This window comes from Lithobates pipiens, unplaced genomic scaffold (assembly GCF_037356315.1).
Source record: "Lithobates pipiens isolate NorthernLeopardFrog02 unplaced genomic scaffold, aLitPip1_a1.2 Scaffold_22, whole genome shotgun sequence".
NCBI lineage: Eukaryota > Metazoa > Chordata > Amphibia > Anura > Ranidae > Lithobates > Lithobates pipiens.
In genome coordinates, this window is record NW_027507784.1 from 39,475,276 (window position 1) to 39,499,934 (window position 24,659).

The 24,659-nt window shown below is 45.0% G+C and overlaps 1 protein-coding gene across 5 annotated transcripts in view; it reads right to left on the minus strand.

Moving 5' to 3' along the window:
- The window catches only part of LOC143923611 (sulfotransferase 1B1-like), a 31,693-nt gene extending 13,003 nt beyond the window's left edge, over positions 1–18,690 (minus strand). Inside the window, exons 1-4 of one of the 5 annotated variants that reach the window (XM_077447406.1) lie at positions 18,669–18,690; positions 6,051–6,290; positions 5,670–5,798; positions 696–793 (exon numbers count right to left, since the gene is read on the minus strand). In XM_077447406.1, the coding sequence (XP_077303532.1) occupies positions 696–793; positions 5,670–5,798; positions 6,051–6,204 (381 nt within the window). In that variant the 5' untranslated portion in view covers positions 6,205–6,290; positions 18,669–18,690. Of the gene's footprint in view, positions 1–695; positions 794–5,669; positions 5,799–6,050; positions 6,291–6,380; positions 7,020–8,018; positions 8,097–12,956; positions 13,000–18,668 lie in introns of those variants that run through there. The other 4 variants (XM_077447402.1, XM_077447405.1, XM_077447403.1 and 1 more) reach the window with 4 other exon arrangements.
- Between the last annotated feature and the right edge of the window lie 5,969 nt (positions 18,691–24,659).

The following is a 24,659-nucleotide window of genomic DNA, read 5'->3' on the forward strand; positions in this document are numbered from 1 at the left end:
ACCTTGGAATGTCTTCTTTCCAAAAAGGGGGGTATTTGTACTTTTCTGACATGTTAGGGTCTCAAGAAATGAGATAGGCCACCAGTCCTTCAGGTGTGATCAATTTTCAGATATTGGCTCCATAGCTTGTGGACTCTATAACTTTCACAAAAAACAAATAATATCCACCAATTTGTACTTACTTATTTTTACCAAAGATATGTAGTAGTATAAATTTTGGCCAAAATTTATGCAGAAAAATTACTAATCTGCTAAATTTTATAACAGAAAATAAGAAAAATTCCTTTTTTTTTTTTTTTTTTTTTTTTTTACAGAATTTTTGGTCTTTTTTCTTTTATAGCACAAAAAGTAAAAAAAAACCCAGCAGTGATTAAATACCACCAAAAGAAAGCTCCATTTGTGTGAAAAAAAAAGGACAAAAATTTCATATGGGTACAGTGTGGTATGACTGAGTAATTGTCATTCAAAATGTGAGAGCACTGAAACCTGAAAATTGGTCTGGTTATTAAGGGTGTTTAAGTGCCCAGTGGTCAAGTGGTTAAGGGACTGTGTCAAGAAGCTTTTACAAAAGGAACAGTGTCCTCATCTTTCCTGTTAGAGAACCTCAGGGTTCAGGTGAAATAGTCACTTGTGATGGTAAGGTCTACACTAGCAGACTAGGCGTAGACATTCTACCTGCCTTAACATAGCCTTACCTTGACGTTCTTATCCCACAATGATTTTGGGAAGAGCGGTACTGGTAGGTGAGTCTTAATCACTCTCGGGGAAGGTACAGATTCTAATTTTTCACTCCCTGGAAAACAGATAAGGACAACATCAGAATCATGTTGTCTTTAAAAGGACACCTGTAGCCTTTTAGACAGGGCCGGTGATACCGCTAGGCGAACTAAGCAGCTGCCTATTGTGCAGCCACGGCCAGTTGTTGCTGGGTCCAACCCCCCCCCGCCAGAGCGTCCCGCCCAAATACCCAGTGTCCCCATTGCTCCCAATTGATCACATGGTAATTGCACACAATGCATGGCTTCTATTCACATAGCTCCCAACTGTCCCTGATTTGGAGCAAAGTCCCTCTGTCCCTCATTCCTCCTCATTTGTCCCGATCCATATAGATAGATAAAAAGTGCATATATATATATATATATATATATATATATATATATATATATATATATATATATATATATATATATATATATATATATATATATATATATATATCTCTATATCTATATCTATATATATAAAAGTGTTTTCCAGCGCTAAACCTTTCATTTGATTTCTATACGGCTGCATTTGTAAATTGCAAAAGCCAATATAAAGGAATTGTACAAAAAAGCAGAAAGAAATACTGCGCTAAAAAACCCATAAAACATATAAATCAAAAAAAATTTTAAAAATTTTTAACTGCGCTCTCCCATATAATAAATCCTAGTACAAAAAACTAACACATAAAAATTATAAGGAAAACATAACGTATAAACAGAAATGCTGTGTATACACCATAAACAATCAAAATCTAGTGAAGAAATACACAATATAAACAAATAAATAAATAGGAAATATGTTAAATAATACATGCAATAATAAAGTGCACAAAATATATAAACAAATCACAGGTACCGTAAATAACAAACAGAGTGCTCAAAAAAGATGTGTATAACCAACAATTTCTCATAAAGGTGTAATCATAAGCGTGACAGTCCAATGAGCGGAAATGTTTCTTCAAAAGAAATCCTGTGCAGGTGCAACAAAAAGGCTTCCTTCACCAACACCGTGCTGATAAATAGTAAGAATGCGCGCTTACCAAATCCCAAATCAAATAGGCATAGATTATCAGGAATCTCAAAGGGTCATCACACCGAAGCACCAACTCATTTTTTCCACATGGTTGAACCATTCCGGAAACATTTTGAAGATTTGCATTCTATAAAATGTCTTTCCTTTTCCAAATTTGTAACAAGGCAAAACAAGAGTAACATTTCTTAGGTACTGTGCGAATAATATTATCAGCGCCAAAACCAGAACTGATATGCCCCAGTGAGTCCCAGTTCTTTGTCCTGCAGTTTCAAACACCGAAAGTCCAATCAGGGAGATTGTTGGCGCAACAGTGAGCCGTCCAATATAGTTGAGCAGTGCCCCAGGTAAACCAACAATGCCAATAACGATTTCAAACAAACTTGACACTATAATTGCCCACTGTATCTCTCTTATTCTAGGCTGCCAGATATGAGATGTGTTGAATGGCAGTGTACCATTTCCATAAATCTCCTCTTTTCCTCTTCACCAACCAACATGGTCTGTATGTCCCAGGCAGAGAGCCACCTCTCACATACAGACCATGTTGGTTGGTGAAGAGGAAAAGAGGAGATTCGATAGATAATCCGACTGTGTGTGGTAAGCATCGGACTGATTCCGTCCGAATCTCCGTTTGACCCAATTTTCCAACATGTTGGAAATATTTCCCGACCAACTGGGCCGGACGGACCTAATCCGATCATGTGTAGAGCATTTTGATCGGACCAAGTGCCACGCATGCTCAGATCAAATTCCTACATCAAAGCTATTGGCTACTAGCCTGAATGTAGTCCCATCGTAACGAAATTACGTCATCACGTTCTGAAAGATCGGATTTTTCGCCAACTTGGCCCGACCGTGTGTATGCAACAGTTTCGGACACAATCCGTCGGACTGAATCTGACGGGCAAAATCCGACGGATTTGGTTGGCAAAATCTCCGACCGTGTGTACGTGGGCATACTCTTGTTTTGCCTTGTTACAAATTTGGAAAAGGAATGACATTTTATAGAATGCAAATCTTCAAAATGTTTGGTAAGCGCATTCTTACTATTTATCAGCACGGTGTTGGTGAAGGAAGCCTTTTGGTTGCACCTGCACAGGATTTCTTTTGAAGAAACATTTCCGCTCATTGGACTGTCACGCTTATGATTACACCTTTATGAGAAATTGTTGGTTATACACATCTTTTTTGAGCACTCTGTTATTTACGGTACCTGTGATTGTTTATATATTTTGTGCACTTTATTATTGCATGAATTTATAATTATTTAACATATTTCCTATTTATTTGTTTATATTGTGTATTTCTTCACTAGATTGTGATTGTTTATGGTGTATACACAGCATTTCTGTTTATACGTTATGTTTTCCTTATAATTTTTATGTGTTCGTTTTTTGTACTAGGATTTATTATATGGGAGAGCGCGGTTAAAATTAAAAAAAATTTTTTTTTTTTGATTTAAATATAAAGGAATAGTAGTGGTAAAAAAAAGCACTTGTGGGTTTAACGAATCTTGTTTTTTTTTCTGCACAACTCTCATTTAAGGGGGCGTGACAAGGGGTGTGTCCTATGCCTGCATACTTTTGCTGATAGGTATCCCTCATTCCCATCTCAAAAAGTTGGGAGGTGTGGTGTCTCTGCTGCCCACAGCCATGCCGCCAAGCAAAAGGGCAGGCTGTGCAGCGAACACAACTGTCCCTGAATGTGCAGTGGCTGACCGCACTGCCTGCTGTTTACAGCACTAGGGTTTGGTTGCTGGGACCGCCCATGTCCTAGCAACCAATCACTTGTTTGCCCCTCCCCAGGCCCCCCAACATTCAGAGGAGGAGGAGGAAGTTCCGCCTCCAAACCTACCCGGTCCCAGTGCCCAGCCTTCCAACTTCTAGCTGTTCTGTAGTTGAATGCAATGAGAAGGACCGGATCCTGTTGTAAGCTGGGGTCTTCACAATACTCCCTCCACCCCTTCCATTACACCAGCTATTTTTGAAACCTTTCCACTCTCCACATGTAAGGGGGCTTTAGGGATCCTGGTGTGAGGTTGTTTTAGGTACCATGATTTAAAGGGGGCTCTGTGGACCCTGATGTACGGCGGACTCTGGGGACCCTGATGTAAGGGGGAACTCTGGTTACTCTGATTTAAAGAGGGGGCTCTGAGGGAGGGGGGGGGGGGCTTTGGGATCCTAATATAAGGGGAGGCTTTAAAGACCCTGTTGAAACTGGGTTCTCTGATGTGAGGGCGGGCTCTGGGGACCCTGACTTAAGGAGGGGGAATTCTGGGGACCCTAATGCAAGGGGAGGGGAATTCTTAGGACACTAATGTAAGAGGGGATGACTCTGGGGACACTGATGAAAGGAGGGGGGACTCTGGGGACCTTGTTGTAAGGGGGGGAAACTTTGGGGACCCTAATGAACTGTGTAAACTCTGATGTATGGGGGGGGGCCCTGGCCTAAAGCTGTATAAGGGGCCCTAGAATTCCTGATGGCTGCCCTGTTCCTCATGTGCTGTGCCGATGTTCCACATACTGCTGCAGGATTGGATGAGATATATATATATATATATAGTGGCAGCACGCAGGTAAAGTCACCTGGTTGTATCCAGGATGGGAAATATGTGTGCCCTAGATTCAGGCTTTATGCAGACTTGTATAATTAGAGGGGAAGAGTTAATGAGCCCAGCTGAAGTAAGTGGGCTCATTAAGACCTCTACAAAAAACCCCAGCATGCTTAGGGAGATGCTCCATCCTGGAACCAGTTTTGTGTTGTATAGACTGGGGAGTGCGACACTTGTTCTGTGCGGTGAGTTAACGCCTGTGTGGCAAACCTCTACAACAGAGACAGGGACTGGTGCTGCACAAGGCTGCACTCAGTTGTTAGATAGGGAATCTAAGTGTGTAATTAGAGGTCAAGCTGACCAGGATTTATTTTCATGTTTTATTTTCTGTTTGGCTGTTATATGTTTCACTGCATGTAGCATGAATAAACCGCATATTTTGTTTGTTTGCACCTACAACGCTGTCTGCTGTGCCTGATTTTGTGTTGTGAACCCATCCATGGGGTCACACACACCCGCTGCCGAGCTAACCCCTCACAAATATATATATATATATATATATATACACACACACACACATACATATACACATACATACACACATATATAGCTTTTTTTCAGCGGGAACGCAGTTCCAGCACCTCCAGCACTGAATGTATATAATAGCATGGGGTGTGCTGGAGGATCTATTGTCAGTGGTGGAGATCTAATTTTGGGTGAGGGTCCATTGTTGCTGATGGGGAACCTATTGTTGCTGAGGGGATCTTATGTTGCTGGGGGGTCTTATGTTGCTGGAAGGGATCTACTTTTGAGGGAGAGGTCTATTTTTACTGGCTGCTGGAGGATCTATTGATATTGGCTGCTGGGAGATCTGATGTTGTTGCTGCTGGGGGGCCCTAATGTTGCTTGGGTGGATATTTTGTTACTGGGTGTGATATTTTGTGAGATCTTCAGATCTCACCTTCACAAATTGCCCATCTCTGTAAAAGTGAATTACAGAAGGGTTGTGTCCTGTGATGAGAACATGTTCTCTGCTCATCTTCTCTCTACATCAGGGATCACAAACTGGTGGCCCTCCAGCTGTTGCCAAACTACAAGTCCCATCATGCCTCTGCCTGTGGGAGTCATACTTGTAATGGTCAGCCTTGCAATGCCTCATGGGACTTGTGGTTTTGCAACAGCTGGAGGGCCGCAAGTTTGAGACCCCTGATCTACATAAACTAGTACACGTGAGAGATCCACCATGATCACCATGATCTCTGCTTTTTTTTCTCCTTCATAATCAGACACATAAATCGTATAACATACACCTATGACTGACCTGGCGGTACCTCCCCTGGGATACGGAACTCCAGCATCGGAACTTTTTGGAAAATGGCATCCCTGCGACTCTTCTCGATGTCTCCATCATTGAGGACAAGATCCACAATCTCACTCATCCATGTTGTACCTAGGACAGAAAACATCACAATTCTAACGAACGATCGCGTTGAGGGTCTCTTTCACCAGTGACTATAGGGTAGAGTTGCCACCTCATCCCTTTAAACCCGAACGCATATTAATTACACGGGTTCTGTGGCCGATTACGTTGGTAATTAAACTCACTTGCTGCCTTACCTGCATTAAATCAGCCTCAGAACCTGTGTAATGCAAAGGTGTTCGGGTTTAAAGGGATGAGGTGGCAACTCTACTATAGGGGTACCTGATTTGGGGTAGGTGGCTATGACGATGTCGTCTTCCCTGGCCTGGAAATGATCGGTAATCTCATCCAAATTGTGGGCGAAAGCGCAGATCATGGGAACTCCTCGGACGTTCACCAAATCTCGCCTACGCCATTCGGAGGACGTGGAGTTCATCTTGGAAGCCTTGGGTTGAATGAAGAACGTTGCTAAGGTGCGTTGTTGTCCTTCACAGATCTGAGGTCCTCCGGTGTCCCTTTGGTCTTTTTTTCAACCAGAATTAAAATGATTAGTCACCAGCAAAATCATGTCCTGCCAAGTAGGACGTACTTTTCCCCTTTGTTATCTCTCACCTACCAGGCTTCAGCAGTCTCCTAGTCACTCCCTGCCTTGCATAACACTTTCCCACACTCTTCTATGTGACGGTCTGCTCTTCTAAACAAGCGTTCTGTTCCAGTGAGGCCACCCCCCCCCCCCCCTAATCCTAACATGTGGGGGCCTCACCGGATGCTTATGTAGTCTCTTAACATCAGGATTCCAGAGGTGTTCATGCAAAAGTGTTCAACTCATTTACAAATATAGAGACACAATTTCCAATTTCTAAAGTCCTGGGACTTTAAATGAGGCACATCACATACAAAATATGGCGTAGTTCGTACACATGATTACAAATGTTATTGTTCAATAAATAAACACAATAAAATCCAACAAAAAAGAATGATGATGATAAGCTGATTCATAATATGTAATAAATAAACATTGTGACAATATAAATGAATTGCTGGTCATGATATTCATATTCATAGGGTAAAAAATAAAAAAGGAAATTGTTACATTATTATGTTACCAGGACTTTTTTTTCAGCGGGAATGTTGGGGAACGCAGTCCAGACACCTCCAGCACTGAATGTATGTAATGGCAAGCGGTGTGCTGGAAGGTCTACTGATGCTGGCTACTGGATCTATTGTCACTGGTTGGAATCAGTTTTTCTGTACGGGTCTATTGTTACTGGTAGGGGATCTATTGTTGCCGGGGGGCCTTATGTTGCTACTGCTGAGGGAAAGGTTTATTGTTTCTGGCTGCTAGATTCTATTAATGCTGGCTGCTGTGAGATCTGTTGTTGCTGCTGGGGGTCTAATGTTGAAGGAGTGGATCTTCTGTTGCTGGGGGTGGTATTTTGTTGTGGGTACTCCATTGCTGTGTGTTTGTGTGTGTGTTTGTGTGTGTGGGGGGGGGGGGGGGGGGTGTATGTCTATTGTTGTGTGGGGGAATCCACTATTGCTGGGGTGGTGTATATTTTTCTGTTGGGTTTATGGTTAATGGGGAGGATGTTGTGTGGGGTTTATGTTGTTGCTGCCTGGGATCTATTGATGCTGGAGTGGGGTCTATTATTGCTAGGGAGTCTATTGTGTGGGGGGATCTGTTGTTGCTGGGGTGGGGATAATTGTTGGGGTGGTATCTATTGTTGCTGGAGTGGGGTCTATTGTTACTGCAGCAGATCTATTGTTGCTAGAGTGGGGTCTGTTGTTGCTGGGGTGGGGTCCACTGTGGCTGGGGGAGTCTATTGCTGTGTGAGGGAGCTATTGTCGCGGTTTATGGTTCTGTGGGGTTTATTGTTGCTAGGGTGGATGGTCTAGTCTATTGTTACTGGCTACATTTATATATTATATGTATGTGTATGTACGTGTGTGTGTGTGTGTGTGTGTGTGTAAATGTAGCCAGTAACAATAGACTAGACCCCCCCACCAGCAACAATAGACCATATATATTAGGGGATCAGAGGGGTGAAGAGCTGGCTCAGAGGCAGTCCAGTAAAATAAAATTGGCTTTTATTCAGCAAAGCAGCAAAACAAAACATAAGATCAGACAGACTGGTCTTATCACACGGATGTGCACACAGGTACAGCTCACAGTTCATCAGCCCACAGGCTTAGAGGTAACAGTTCATGGCTCCGAACACAGCTAAAGTCTTTTTTGTGGTTTAATCTCACCCAGCAGGTCCACCTTCCAGCAATGGATGTTTCCACACAGCGTGCTGCTGTGTCTTTCTCTCCTACTCAACAACTCCACACTGATACTTTCAGCACACCTGATGGGGAAGTACCTGCCTTCTTCAATTAACCCCCTCTTAACCCTGCCCCAGGCTGACCCTCTACTAAAATAAATATTATATATATATATATATATATATATATATATATATATACACACACACACACACACATCATATAATGTTTTATATATAGTCATACTGTATTGTCATTTAGGCCCCATTCACACCTGAGCAATGCAGAATCCAGCAGGTTGGGTTCACCTCTTATCCAAGTCCAACTCAAAGCAGAATCTCATCCCCACTGGGGAAATATCTGACTCTACTCTGGTCATACAAAGTGGCCGTTGGACCGCCCTATAGCCGAATGATGGCTACAGGGCGGTTTCTTAACTCTGGGAGGCCGTCATATGAAGTCCTCCCAGAATTCCGCTCTCGCGCGCCCCCTGGGGCGCGCACTCGAGAGCATCCGTGACCGCCGTCACGGATCACGGTAAACGGCTGCTCATAGCGGCCGTTTACCACGTGATCGCTCCGCTCACTTTGTTATGATGCCGGTTCCTCCCTCCCCCTCTCTGTACCGATCGGAACAGCGGAGGGGGAAGAGATCAGTGTCAGCAGCGATGTGGGCTGCATCTGCAGTGCCCACATCGCTGCTCACCGAAAATTAACCCCTCAATTCTCTGCAACACTCTGCAACACTCTGCAACACCCACCAATACCATGCAACACTCTTGTAAAAAAGTGTAGCGCTTCTCATAACATCAGCCAATAAATCTCATAGATCTTACATATAAGTGTAAAATTACACTATAAAGTGGTGCTCATGATATATAAATTTGTGACATAAATCATATATATAAGTGACTCAAAAAGTATCCAAGTAATGAAGTGAGAGAAAAAAAAAACAAAGAAACAACAAAGTCCCAAAAAACAAAGTCTTTTGTGTGTGATGTCTTTGTATGATCCAAAAACATGAAATAGATTGCACCTCCTTTTAAAGATTCATATATTAATCGTGTGAAGTTCCCATCACCAAGCGAATTGGAGGCTTACCGGAGATGCTGGATCCTCACAAATTTACATTTGGGGGATCGTACAAGCTTTTTGCAACTATATGCAAATCCTCACAGCAGCAGTTAACCAGGGGGACTTCAAATGTGGGTGATCTCTTCATAGGTTACAAGATATTTTAACTCCAACCAGATATATCCAAAAACGGTTTAAGAACAAGAGAAAGAAGCAGGGACCAAACATAGCGTAATTCCGTTTTTATAGAAATAGATAAAAAATAAAAGTACAAAACTCACATGTATAAAGTGGTTTGTGTGCTTAACAAGATAAAACAAAGTTGCAGCAGAGTCCCGACGCGTTTCGTCGTAGAAGACGTCATCTGGGGTACTACTCGGCTGCAGCTTACACAATATCCTGCAATGCTCTGCAACGCAATACTCTGAGATATCCAGCCATACCCAGCCATAGTCGGTGATACCCTGCAATACCCAGCCATAGACCCCCCCCCCCCCCCCCCGCCACCCTCCGGTGCTTCTACCGACTCGCCAATACAATCAAATCCAGAATCTTTTTTTTTTTTCAGGCTTCCCAGCTTAGAGGTGAGATGCGGGGTCTTATTGACCCCATATCTCACTGTAAAGAGGACCTGTCATGCCATATTCCTATTACAAGGGATGTTAACATTCCTTGTAATAGGAATAAAAGTGATCAAAAAATTTATTTTTGGGGAAAAAAATGTCAAACTAAAATAAATAAAGTAAAATGAACAATAATTTTTTTTTTTTTTTTTTTAAAGCGCCCCTGTCCCCTGTGCTCGCATGCAGAAGCGAACGCATACGTAAGTCCCGCCCACATATGAAAACGGTGTTCAAACCACACATGTGAGGTATCCCTGCGAACGTTAGAGCAAGAGCAATAATTCTAGCCCTAGACCTCCTCTGTAACTCAAAACATATAACCAGTAAAAAAAAAAAATTAAATTGTCGCCTATGGGGTTTTTTAATAGCGACGTTTGGCGCCATTCCACGAGCCTGTGCAAATTTGAAGAGTGACATGTTAGGTATCGATTTACTCAGTGTAACTTCATCTTTCACATTATGCAAAAATTGGGCTAACTTTACTGTGTTTTTTTTTTTTAGCACAAAACAGTTTTTTTTCCAAAAAAAAGCATTCGAAAAATTGCTGCGCAAATACCGTGCGAGATAAAAAGTTGCAACGACCACCATTGTATTCTCCAGGGTGTTTGCTAAAAAAAATATATATATAATGTTTTGGGATTCTATGTAATTTTCTAGCAAATAAATGATGATTTTTACATGTAGGAGAGAAATGTCAGAATTGTCCTGGGTGCTCCAGAACGCCTGATGGCGATCCATGCATGTTGGGCCTCTGTATGTGGCCACACTGTGTAAAAGTCTCACACATGTGGTATCGCCGTACTCGGGAGTAATAGCAGAATGTGTTTTGGGGTGTAATTTGTGGTATACATATGCTGTGTGAGAAATAAACTGATAATATGACAATTTTGTGAAAAAAAAAAAAAAAAAAGTTAAAAAATATCTTGATTTTGCAAAGAATTGTGGGAAAAAATTACAACTTCAAAAAACTCATCATGCCTCTTTGAGAACCATAGAACATCTGTTCTTCTCATCAGCATGCAGGAGGTTACTCTCTCGGGGTGCAGGAATTTCGGTCATGTAAATACATTTGAGGGTCATGAAAGGGAGACTGGGCAGACAAGGATCTCGTTCAATGAAGGACACTAAAGTCTGAGAGACTGTGGAAGGGTTTAACCATTTTACTGCAAGGAGGAATGGTGAATGAGATCTTGTTGGAGAGGTTCCATGGGAAAGTTCAGGAATTGCTAGAAAGAGGAGAGGGATAAATGAGCTTTGGATGGAGGCACTGACCTTCCTACATTTTGAGGGATCTAGATCACAGAGAAAAGCAAAAGCAAGGGTTAGTTATAGGAACCAATGAGAGTACCCATAGATGAGAGGGATAAATGGGCATTGGATGGAGGAACTGATCATCCTACAACGGGAGGGATCCAGGTCACAGAGAAAAATCGAAGGATGGCTCGAAAATCAGCTGAGAGTACCCAAAGATGAGAGGGATAAATGGGCATTAGATGGAGGCACTGATCATCCTACATTGTGAGGGATCCAGATCACAGAGAAAAGCAAGGGTTAGTTAGAAGAACCAATGAGAGCACCCATAGATGAGAGGGATAAATGGGCATTGGACATCCTACAACAGGAGGGATCCAGATCACAGATAAAAACAAAGGATGGCTCGTAGATATGCTGAGAGTACCCAAAGATGAGAGGTATAAATTAACATTAGATGGAGGCACTGAACATCCTACATTGTGAGGGATCCAGATCACAGAGAAAAGCAAGGGTTAGTTAGAGGAACCAATGAGAGTACCCATAGATGAGAGGGATAAATGGGCATTGGATGGAGGCACTGATCATCCTACAACGGGAGGGATCCAGATCACAGAGAAAAACGAAGGATGACTTATAGATCTGTTGAGATTACCCAAAGGTAAAAGGGATAAATGGGCATTGGAAGGAGGCAGTGGACATCCTACAACAGGAGGGATTCGGATCACGTAGAAGAACGAAGGATGGCTCGAAGAGCTACTGAGAATACCCAAATATGAGAGGGATAAATGGACATTGGAAGGAAGCAGTGACTGTCCTACAGAGGGAGGAATTCAAATGAACTAAGGCAGTCCATAGACGGTGTGAATTTCTTTTCTACAACCATGAGTTACAGGAAAGAAATTTGCCCAATTCCTCCATCAACTCAGACAGTGCTGACATAGGAATCCTAGGGGGGAACTGTCCTCACCAGGAGAAGACAGTGATTATTGCTAGCGGCTATAGCAGCCACTAGGTAAATCTAGCAGGCTAGTTGGTTGCACCCAAGCTGATCAACTGATGCATTCAGGCATGCTGAGCTGTCCCAGATTTGCACCATCTATAGTCGGCCTAAGAAGTCCATAGGATAGTTAGAGGAGCCACTGTCTTGGAGTACCCAAAGATGAGAAGAAGGACAGCGGTTAGCTGCGGCTAGCTTGTCCCGGAAGTGGGTGCAGATACCTGGATTATCCAGGTATCGGCACCCCCCCTACCCCCTGAAAGGTGCCAATTGTGGCACCGGAGGGGGGGGGGAGGGATCAGATGAGCGGAACCTCCACTTCAGGGTAGAGGTCCGCTTTAAGGACAACCTGGACTTCCGAGGAAGTGGGTTGAATGATGCTAGCCATCAGCGTGAGAACATCTAGTGGCAGAAAAAGGCACTGTTGGGAAAATCTCAAAACATTTCTATCTTATACTTGTGTGTCTTTTAAAGAGCTATTCATTTCTATCTTGGCATTTGTGGCTGGAGTTGTGCTTTAAGGATTACAGTATTTTCAAGCTGCAGTTAGCTATGTAGCAGTTGCGCAACCAAGTCATCAATCCCATGGTAATCGGGTTTCAACCATAAAGAAAAGGGGCGTCTTCTGAGAGGTACAGGGTCACGGGTTGCTATGGATTCCCGGTGGGGAGCTGCGTGCTCTCATTGTTTCCTCCAGACTTATTCTCCAGGACTTTGAATAAATCTTCCAGCTCAGCCATTTGTTACTGAGGGCTTGCATTTCATATAAGAACAGAAGGCTGCATAGTTCAGGGCTGGCAGTGCAAATGATCTTAGTTCCCAATATTCAGAATATGACATCAAACTGTAAAAAAGATCTTCAGCTACATTTAAAGCCCAACTTTTTTCCCTGCCCCCCCCCCATTTCCCCAGAGGACATCCCTCTGCCCCTTGAGATCCCCCTGTATATATTTTATGCTTTATTTTCTATACTTACCTTTTCCAGGTGTCTTCGGGGTGGACATGCCTTCTTCTGATCTTCTTCCAGCAGTGGGTGTTCCTCAATGTTGCGTCGATGATCTGCGTTATTAAACAGTGAGTGTGGACCTCTGCAATGCCCCTTTAGGGGGCGGGTCCATGACTCCCTACATCCCTGGTGCCAAACCTGTGGCCTGGGGGCTGCATGTGGTCCTTTGGCACTTTTTGTGTGGCCCCCAGGACCCCTGCATCTGTGCTTCCCTATTGTTCTGTTATAGCAGTGATTTTCTAGCAGTCTCCTGTAATATGTCTTCATTTGATTACTTTGTCTTGAAGCATGTCCCCTGTCCTCAACGACTGCTATAGCATGTTCACAGTCTCTGACCATCTATTGTATTATTTACAAATTCTCTGACCATCTCTTGCATCATGTCTGCAGTCTCTTCGCCATCTCTTGCATCATGTCTGCAGTCTCTTCGCCTTCTCTTGCATCATGTCTGCAGTCTCTTCGCCATCTCTTGCATCATGTCTGCAGTCTCTTCGCCATCTCTTGCATCATGTCTGCAGTCTCTTCGCCATCTCTTGCATCATGTCTGCAGTCTCCTCGGCCATTTCTTGTATCATGTCTGCAGTCTCTGACCATCTCCTGTATCATGTCTGCAGTCTCTGACCATCTCCTGTATCATGTCTGCAGTCTCTGACCATCTCCTGTATCATGTCTGCAGTCTCTGACCATCTCCTGTATCATGTCTGCAGCCTCTGACCATCTCCTGTATCATGTCTGCAGTCTCTGACCATCTCTTTTATCCTGTCTGCATTCCAGTAAATCTGCTATGGGGTGGTCGGGTGATGTCCCCCCCCCCCCCCCCCCATGCATTTGTAAAACCACCATGTAAATTATACGAGACATAAAAAATTGTAACTACCAACGTTTTGTTCTCCCAAGCCTTTGCTTTCAGAAAATAGATCATGTTTGGGGGTTCTAAGTAATTATCTAGTTAAAAAAAAAAAAAAAATGAAGATCTTTGCATGCACAGGAATAGTGCCAGATTTGGCCTGGGCAGCTCAGTAAAAGCTGAATGGTTGCAGTAGGGATTTTGCAGGTTGCCTTCTCCCATTGCTCTTTGCTCAGCTTTAGTAGTTTGCTGGTGTTACAGGGTTGCTGGGGGATTATAAAACCCTGGCAGGAAGTTTGCTGAATCACGAAGCACATGTGGGGCGGGTGGGGGGCGCAGCACAGCTGAACAAAGCATGTCCTTGTTGTGACTTTAATTCGCTCTTCACCTGTTCCCTCCTCTCCCAAACCTCCATCTGCCATCTACACATGATACAACCTTTGCTCCATCTCCTGTGTGTTATCAGAACCTTCACCATTCCAGCTTCATTCACACTTCTACCAATCCAAAGTCCTGTGACTTCAGAGTGCAAATCTGATGCAACTTTGGATGTGACTTGTTGTCCCTCAGCAGACTTGGACCCACTGTTGCATGTAAAACATTCAACTACGACTTTCATGCAACTTTTGATAGTTAACATTGAAGTCTTTGGCCCTCAAGTCACATGACCAAAGTAGTCCATGAACTACATTGAAGTCGCACTATATTGTCAAAAGTATTGGGACACCTGCCTTTACACACATGAACTTTGATGGCACCCCAGTCTTAGTCCGTAGGGTTCAATATTGAGTTGGCCCACCCTTTGCAGCTATAACAGCTTCAACTCTTCTGGGAAGGCCGTCCACAAGGTTAGGAGTGTGTCTATGGGAATATTATACAATAGTGTAGCGCTAAGAGAGAAAGGTGACCTTATATACCACCTATCAATATTCTCACAGTATTATTTAAATGTCAAAACAAGATTACATAACATTCATGTGAAAAGATAATACTCATCAGTATACACCATGTGTGCACAAGTGTATAAAAAATATAAAGTGATGCAAAAAAGTCCAAAAGAGGTACAAAGTCTCTTATAAATAGAGATCCAATCCATGTGTGAGGTAGAAATCACCGTCCACCTTCTCTGTATAAAAAAAAGACATGCAGACACCACGTGACGTTCCCTGAACCAATCATGATGTAGGCTTACCAGATATACTGGATCCAAACGAATATACATTCGAAGGATCAAAAAAGCTTATGCACTTTTATGCAGATTTTTCAAAGATGAAATCTCCAGGGAACTTTCAAACATAACCATTCCATTCGTGTACTGGGCAATAAAATATCTCCAGCAATGTAATCCAGCGCACATTGTCGATATTTTTGGCCCCTATTTCCTTTTGCATGTGTTCGACAATGTGAGCTGGAATACATTAAACTCACTCATCCATGTCTTTATGGACCTTGCTTTGTGCACAAACTGTTCCCACAAAGTTGGGAGCATGAAATTGTCTAACATGTCTTGGTATGCTGACGCCTTAAGAGTTGCCTTCACTGGAACTAAAGGGCCAAACCCAACCCCTGAAAAACAACCCCCACACCATAAACCCCCCTCTACCAAATGAATTGGACTAGTGCACGAATAAAGGTCCATAAAGACATGGATGAGTGAGTTTGGGGTGGAGGAACTTGACTGGCCTGCCCAGAGTCCTGACCTCAACCCCATAGAACACCTTTGGGATTAATTAGAGCAGTCAGGCCTTCTCGTCCAACATTAGTGCCTGACATCACAAATGCGCTTCTGGAAGAATGGTCAAACATTCCCATAGACACACTCCTAAACCTTGTGGACGGCCTTCCCAGAAGAGTTGAAGCTGTTATTATTATACATGATTTATATAGCACCAACAGTTTACGCAGGGATCTTTACAATGTATAGGGGGGACAGCACAATTACAGTATAATACAAAAGGTACAGGAGGGTCCTGCTTGTAGAGCTTACATTCTAAAGGGAGGGGGTGGTGGTACAAACGGTAATAGTTGCGGGGGATGATTTGATGGGGGTGGCTCGGGGACAGTTGTTAGGTGGGTGTGGGATAAATAAGTTTTCAGAGATCTCCTAAAGGGGGACAGGGTAGGGGCTGATCGGATATATCAGGGCAGGGAGTTCCAGAGGATGGGAGAGGCTCTGGAGAAGTCCTTAAGACGAGCATGAGAGGAGGCAACAAGGGAGCTAGAGAGCAGGAGGTCCTGGAAGGAGCAGAGGGGACGATTGGGGCACTATCTGCAGATGAGGTTGGTGATGTAGATGGGGGAGATGTTGTGGATGGCCTGGTATGTTATGGTTAGCATTTTGAATTTTGCGTGGTGGGGTAGGGGAAACGAGTGAAGAGATTGGCAGAGAGGGGCCAATATATAGCTGCAAAGGGTGGGCCAACTCAAAATTGAGCCCTACGGACTAAGACTGGGATACCATTAAAGGTCATGTGTGTGTGTAAAGACAGGTATCCCAATACTTTTGACAATATAGTTTAAAGGAATGGTTATTGCAAAACATGGGGTACGACTTGTCATGCATCTTTGATGTCCAAAGTCGCATGACAAGTCGCACAAGTGTGAATGGGATGTCAGAGTCGGGTGTTTGCAGGCTGCATTCATGACTTTAAAGTGGACCTTTATATAACTCTGCAGCTCTACATGAATACATCCCTGATCTGTCACTATGTGCAGCACCAGTATAGAAAAAAGTCATGCTTGAGCTAAAGTCAGTGACTTCACCTAGGCTAAGATAATGTCTTCAGTCTGCTGCAGGCAGGAGGAAGCATTTCCTCAGTCTCTCCTCGTGCCCAATGATCAGATTGCAGCATTGCACTCTTGTAGCAAGTCACAAGGTGAGAAAGGCTGCAACTGAGGCCAATCCGTGGCAGACATCTATACACACAGCCAAACACTGCACAAGTACCAAGATTTACAATGATTGTGTCTTCTCTGAGTCGGCATCTCAGTCCAGGAAGTAGATGATGCCTGAATAAAGATGGTCCTGTCCTTCTGGAGAGAAAAGCAGGTGAAGACATTGTCAAGGTACTGTGTAAACTCCTGTGAGTATTACACTGACACTCAGCATGCATACGTTTAAACAAAGCATAACTGATACCATGTCTGCATTTGAACCCAATTACACTTCTCCTGGGTGATAATGAGGACTCTACACACTGTCCATTAAAGTGTATACAAGTCTTGTGTAAACGAATATTTGGAAGCTGACACAGGAAACCCCCTCTATAAAATTCAAAGGGCCCATTCAAACTTTGGGGTCCTGGTGTGTTGCTTTAATGCACATTTTTTTTCTTTTTGCATAAACGTGTTGCATTAAGGCAGCAAATTCAAATGAGCTGGCAACCCCTCATAATGGGCACAGCAGGTGTACAGACCCAGGAAACTCAGCACAGAGATGGTGGCAACCCCTCATAATGGGCACAGCAGGTGTACAGACCTGGGAACTCAGCACAGGGATGGTGGCAACCCCTCATAATGGGCACAGCAGGTGTACAGACCCAGGAACTCAGCACAGGGATGGTGGGAACCCCTCATAATGGGCACAGTAGGTGTACAGACCCAGGAACTCAGCACAGGGATGGTGGGAGCCCCTCATAATGAGCACAGTAGGTGTACAGGCCCGGGAACTCAGCACAGGGATGGTGGGAACCCCTCATAATGAGCACAGTAGGTGTACAGACCCGGGAACTCAGCACAGGGATGGTGGGAACCCCTCATAATGGGTACAGCGGGTGTACAGACCTGGGGACTCAGCACAGGGATGGTGGGAACCCCTCATAATGGGCACAGTGGGTGTAGAGACCTGGAAACTCAGCACAGGGATGGTGGGAAACTGCCGTTCTGCTCCTTGACAGTGAGGTTGTTAGTTCCTTTGCTTCCAGAGACCAGGGGCTAGAGTTGCTTCTCTGCCCCTGGAGGGATGCTGGATCCTGGGGAGGACCCTGGCGGGTGCCCCCTGGATAGGCCTGTGGAAGATACTGGGTCTGGCCAAAGGAGAGATGAGTCCCTGTCTGCCTTTAGACAGAGGATTTTTGGAAAGCTGAAGCGGATTGAGAAAGAGGAGAAATTGTTGATTTTGATGGCTGAATTTAGCAAGAAAAAACAAGTTTGTGCTAAATTATACAGCAAGAAGAGGCCGGCTCTGAGGCCTGAGTTGAAGGACTTGGAGCAAGTTGTTAAAAAGCAGAAGGAGCTGGTGAGCTCTCTGAAGGAGAACAGTGGCATATTTAAAGAGAAATATAGAAACGAGGAGCGATTTAGTCGCATGAGGAGAGGAGCCGCTTCCTGCATGGAAAGTGACTCATCAGTGAGTAGATGCAGATACCAACAGACTCAGCAGAGAGTGAGAAAGTGGGCCCGGAGGATGAGCCCAGCTCTTCAACACCTCAGACATCTGCTGAGCCCTCAATGGCAGAGGCCTCTGTCTCCCTCCCTCTGCAACAGCAATATGGAACATCTGAGCAGGAGGTTGAGGGAGGTACTGGTACGGGAGGGAGTTCATCTGTAAGCTGGAATCTCCAGATGATGATGAGAAGATGGACACCATTCCTCACCCTGTGAAACAGAGACTTGTTGCGAGAGCAAGATCCACCATGAAGTCTGCAAGAACGGGGGGGGGGGGGAATCCTGATCCCACCATCAGCCATGACATTGTAAAAGTAACAACAGCACAGCAAGCAGGTACAGTTTGTGTGCAGGATGGTGATGTGGACTTAGTGACAATGGGCTTGCTGAGGGTTGTAGTGCTACGGGCAGTCAGCCCAAACCCATAGACAATGTGCAATCTGAATTACCTGTTGAAAACAAATCTTCAGATCAAACTGGTGTGAGTAACTGTCAGCTTCTGGGGGAAGAGTGTGCAGAGAGGAGTGCCATGGACAATACAGCGGCTGTTCCTGAGAGTAGTGGAGGAGATGCTGGGAGCAGTAGTACTACAACTCTCCAGGAGTCTACAGCAGCCAAGACTGTTATTGATCCCAGGATTGAAGCTGAGTGTTCGGGGGAGGGGGTGGGTCCTGCTAATCAGAAGACTGCTATCCCATCTGATTCAGACTCTCTGCCAGCAGGTTTGAATGTATCTGAGGACAAGACTGCAAATGCTGGTGGTGGAAGAAAAACTTATGCTGGTGTTGCTGCCACAGGTTCTGGGAAGGGGGAGCAAGCAGGGAAGGAATATGAAAATGTTCTATCTTCCTCCCTATTCAAAAGGAGGAATGTCGTACAATTAAAATGGGAAGGCGATGGAAACCCCCCACATAGGAGGACAGTGGTGGATAAAATCCTGCAGATGGGGTTTAGGCCTGCAGATATCTTCGCCCTGATCAGTCCGGCAGGTTCCTATGAGTATGATTTGTCCTTTATCCGTCCGGAGTCTTTGGACATATTTTGGGAGAAGTATGAACACGTGTGTAGGGGCCTGCCGGACTGGAAAGGGCTCATCCCCAAGCTTATATCACGCCAGCCCCTCATTAAAATGGTGACAATACTTGTCCGTTAGGGATGAGCCGAACACCCCCCTGTTCGGTTCGCACCAGAACCTGCGAACAGACCTAAACTTCGTGTGAACTTTAGAACCCTATTAAAGTCTATGGGACTCGAACGTTCACAATCTAAAGTGCTCATTTTAAAGGGTAATATGCAAGTTACTGTCCTAAAAAGTGTTTGGGGACCCGGGTCCTGCCCCAGGGGACATGGATCAATGCAAAAAAAAGTTTTAAAAACGGTCGTTTTTTCAGGAGCAGTGATTTTAATAATGATTAAAGTGAAACAATAAAAGTGTAATATTCCTTTAAATTTCATAGCTGGGGGGTATCTATAGTATGCCTGTGAAGGGGCGCATGTTTCCCGTGCTTAGAACTGTCCCTGCACAAAGTGTCATTTGTGCAGGAAAAAAAGTCTTTTAAAATCGCTTGCGGCTGTATTGTCGGCTCCCCGTAATACAGAGAACACTCAATGAGTGTTCTCTGTATTAGCCGACAATTCATTCATTCATTGATAAAAAAAAAAGCATGGGGGGTCCCCTAAATTCAATTGCCAGGCCCTTCAGGTCTGATATGGATATTAAGGGGAACCCTGCATCAAAAAAAAAAATTGACGTGGGGGTCCCCCTAAAAATCCATATCAGACCCTTTATCCGAGTACGCAACCTGGCAGGCCGCAGGAAAAGAGGGGGGGACGAGAGAGTGGCCCCCCTCCCTCCTGAACCGTACCAGGCCACATACCCTCAACATTGGGAGGATGCTTTGGGGGTCTGTGACCCCTCAAAGCACCTTGTCTCCATGTTGATGAGGACAAGGGCCTCATCCTCACAACCCTGGCCGGTGGTTGTGAGGGTCCGCGGGCGGGGGGCTTATCAGAATCTGGAAGCCCCCTTTAACAAGGGGACCCCCAGATCCCGGCCCCCCCTGTTTGAAATGGTAAGGGTACCCCTACCATTTCACAAAGAAAGTGTAAAAATGGTTAAATAAGACAAACACACTTTTGAAAAATTCCTTTATTAAAAATAAAAAAAATAAAAAAAAGATTCCAGCGGTGCTAATCCACTCTTGCTATCCAGCGACGGATCTCCGGGGTCCAGCGATGGATGATCATATCCAGCGACGGGGGATCTCTCAGTCCAGCGCTGTCCATACATCCGTCTTCTGTCTCCACTGCGGAGACACTGCGGAGATCCCAGCGCTGATGTTTCTTATATTAGGAGGACGGGGCCACCCGTCACCTGACCCCGCCGCCTCTGACGCTGGAGAGGGAAGCCAGGGGTTCCCCAGTGACGTGTGGGTGACCCCGCCCCCTCTGATGTAACGCAGGTTTCCGTTACATCAGAGGGGGCGGGGTCACCCATTCGTCACTGGGGAACCCCTGGCTCCCTTCACCAGGGTCAGAGGGGGCGGGGTCAGGTGACGGGTGGCCCCGCCCTCCTAATATAAGAAACGTCAGTGCTGGGATCTCCGCAGTGTAGACTGAAGACGGATGTATGGACAGCGCTGGACTGAGAGATCCCCCGTCGCTGAATATGATTATCCATCGCTGAACCCAGAGATTCGTCGCTGGATAGCAAGAGTGGATTAGCACCGCTGGAATCTTTATTTATTTTATTTTTTTTAAATAAAGGAATTTTTCAAAAGTGTGTTTGTCTTATTTAACCATTTTTACACTTTTTTGTGAAATGGTAGGGGTACTTTTGTACTCCCTTACCATTTCAAACAGGGGGGGTGGGATCTGGGGGTCCCCTTGTTAAAGGGGGCTTCCAGATTCTGATAAGCCCCCCGCCTGCAGACCCTCACAACCACCGGCCAGGGTTGTGAGGATGAGGCCCTTGTCCTCATCAACATGGGGACAAGGTGCTTTGAGGGGTCACAGACCTCCAAAGCATCCTCCCAATGTTGAGGGTATGTGGCCTGGTACGGTTCAGGAGGGAGGGGGCCGCTCTCTCGTCCCCCCCTCTTTTCCTGCGGCCTGCCAGGTTGCGTGCTCGGAATAAAGGGTCTGGTATGGATTTTTAGGGGGACCCCCACGTCAATTTTTTTTTTAATTTGATGCGGGGTTCCCCTTAATATCCATATCAGACCTGAAGGGCCTGGTATGGATATTTAGGGGGACCCCCACGTCAATTTTTTTTTAATTTGACACGGGGTTCCCCTTAATATCCATGTCAGACCTGAAGGGCCTGGTAATTGAATTTAGGGGAACCCCCACGCTTTTTTTTTTTTTTTTTTTTATCAATGAATGAATGAATTGTCGGCTAATACAGAGAACACTCATTGAGTGTTCTCTGTATTACGGGGAGCCGACAATTTAGCCGCAAGTGATTTTAAAAGACTTTTTTTCCTGCACAAATGACACTTTGTGCAGGGACAGTTCTAAGCACGGGAAACATGCGCCCCTTCACAGGCATACTATAGACACCCCCCAGCTACGAAATTTAAAGGAATATTACACTTTTATTGCTTCACTTTAATCATTATTAAAATCACTGCTTCTGAAAAAACTGACGTTTTTAAAACTTTTTTTTGCATTGATCCATGTCCCCTGGGGCAGGACCCGGGTCCCCAAACACTTTTTAGGACAGTAACCTGCATATTACCCTTTAAAATGAGCACTTTAGATTTCTCCCATAGACTTGTACAGGGTGTTCCGGCTTTTCGAATTTGCTGCGAACAGCCCAAATTGTTCACTGTTCGCTGAACAGGCGAACAGGCAATGTTCGAGTCGAACATGAGTTTGACTCGAACTCGAAGCTCATCCCTATTGTCCGTAATGAGTCTATACCCCAAGGGGATATAACTGTATGGTTGAGGAGGTATGGGAACATCCTGAGCCCCCTAAAAAAGATTTTGGACGTTAAGGGGAATATGGACTGTGCAGCTAAAATTAAAGGCCATTGACAATGTTGTCCAGCATCTGCCATCCTCAGCTTTCCTGGAGAAGGACAGGCTGACCATCTTTTATCTGGACCAGCCAAAGCTCTGCAATAAGTGTGGAGGTAAAGGGCATCTTGCATCCTCCTGTCCAGTGATGAAGTGCTTATGAGAGAGTTCTTCCGCCTGGACATGGAGGATGCTCAGAGCTCAGCAGCTGGAGGACCTGTAAGTCCATCTGAGTCTGTGCCAATACCCAGTGTGTCTATGTCTCGCCAGTCTGTGGTGCCCCAGTCTGTGCCAATACCCAATGTGTCTCTGTCTCCCCAGTCTGTGGTGCTCCAATCTGTGCCAATACCCAATGTGTCTGTGTCTCCTCAGTCTGTGCCAATACCCAATGTGTCTATGTCTCCCCAGTCTGTGGTGCTCCAATCTGTGCCAATACCCAATGTGTCTGTGTCTCCTCAGTCTGTGCCAATACCCAATGTGTCTGTGTCTACCCAGTCTGTGGTGCTCCAGTCTGTGCCAATACCCAATGTGTCTGTGTCTCCCAAGTCTGTGCCAATACCCAATGTATCTGTGTCTTACCAGTGTGTAGGTAAGGTTTCAGTTGCCGAGAATTTGTCCCATCCTTCTGTGTCTTCTAAAATTTCAGAGGCAGCAAGAGGTGCTGAGGCAGGTGCATCAAGTGTGGTGCCAGTCCCCCTCCCTCCACGCTGCAGGGTCTCTGTTACGGGTCATGGGGGGCAGATGAGTGGGGTGGATGGTGAAGAGGCTGGCCTGGTGGTAGATAAGGGAAGGGAGAGTGGGGGGAAGGCTGTTGACTCTGTTTTGTCCAAGGATGATATGGAGTGGTTGGAGGATAAAAGGAAGAGGGGCAAAAGGAAAGGAAAAAAAGAGGTACAGTTACCTTAAGTCCTGAGGTTTTGCATTTAGAAAATAAGTTTGAGGTCCTGTCAGATGATGATGAGTGGGACTCGTTCAGTTCAGCGTCCTCTATGGATGATGAGTGCCAGGGTGCAATGAAGCGGCTGCTTCCCCAGGCGGAGGGAGTAGTCAGGCTAACAAACGGCTGCCTCAACTACCCTAATGGCTGTTCCCACTCCGTTTTTATAAAAGGCTCCATGCATGGTGACGGTGATGTTCCTCAGTCTGGCTCTCCCGTAGGGATTATGTTGTGCGCATTTTGGTTTGCACCATTTATTATGTTCTTGTTTTGTATAGTCATATTCAATTATTTTGTACAAATGTTTTATTTATTTATGGTTTTATTGTATATAAGTTGTTGTTTGTAAGATTTTCAATAAACAAAATGTAACCCCTCATAATGGGCACAGCATGTGTACAGACCTGGGAACTCAGCACAGGGATGGTGGGACCCCCTCATAATGGGCACAGCAGGTATACAGACCTGGGAACTCAGCACAGGGATGGTGGGAACCCCTCATAATGGGCACAGCAGTTGTACAGACCTGGGAACTCAGCACAGTGATAGTGAGAACCCCTCATAATGGGCACAGCGGGTGTACAGACTTCAGGAACTCAGCACAGGGATGGTGGCAACCCCTCATAATGGGCACTGCGGGTGTACAGAATTCAGGAACTCAGCACAGGGATGGTGGGAACCCCTCATAATGGGCACAGCGGGTATAAAGACTAGGGAATTCAGCACAGGGTAGGCAGGAACCCCTCATAAGTGTGCAACAAGACTGGTGTACAGTGATATTGCAGTTGGTGAGAACGGCCCCCAGGCCAGATGTGGGACAGCACCGCTGGGAAATGGCAAGGTTTACCCAAGGCAGGCACACCAACAGTTCACCATAGTGTGCTACACGTCCACCTCATTGCTTTCCTCTGTGTGCCCAAGGCTAACCCCCCAGGAAAAAAAAAGCATATACACTCCTGGGTCAAATGTTTTTCATTGATTTAAAGCTCATTTCTAGATAGGGATATTTTTACAGTCACATTGGTCCAGCTTGGATGTGTCATACCTGTGGGATCCCTATGAAAGTGGAGAATCACTGTAGCTGCCACTTCTAATACAGTGATCAATGTTGAATTCTGGATCCTGTGCCGAGCAGCTGCCCTGCTGCAAAGTAGCCACACGGGGCGCTCACTCAGCATGAGCACCCTTCAGAGAATGCTTTGCATTTTTGTGTGAAAAGCATTCTCTGATTGGACAAGCGGGAGAGATGCTCTGCTCTTGCATTGTCTATGCTGTCAATCAGCATGGTGTGGTGAAGACATGGAAACATCACTTGGGTTTCCTACTGAATTTGCTCACTAGCTCAACTAGTAGAGAAAGAAACGGTAAGTAAGGGGGAAAAAAAAAAAAACGTTTTTTGTCAAGTTTTTTTTTTTTTTTTTTCAGATCACAGCTCTTTCTTACCATTATACAATTTATAAGCTCCAGAAATAGTCCCAAAA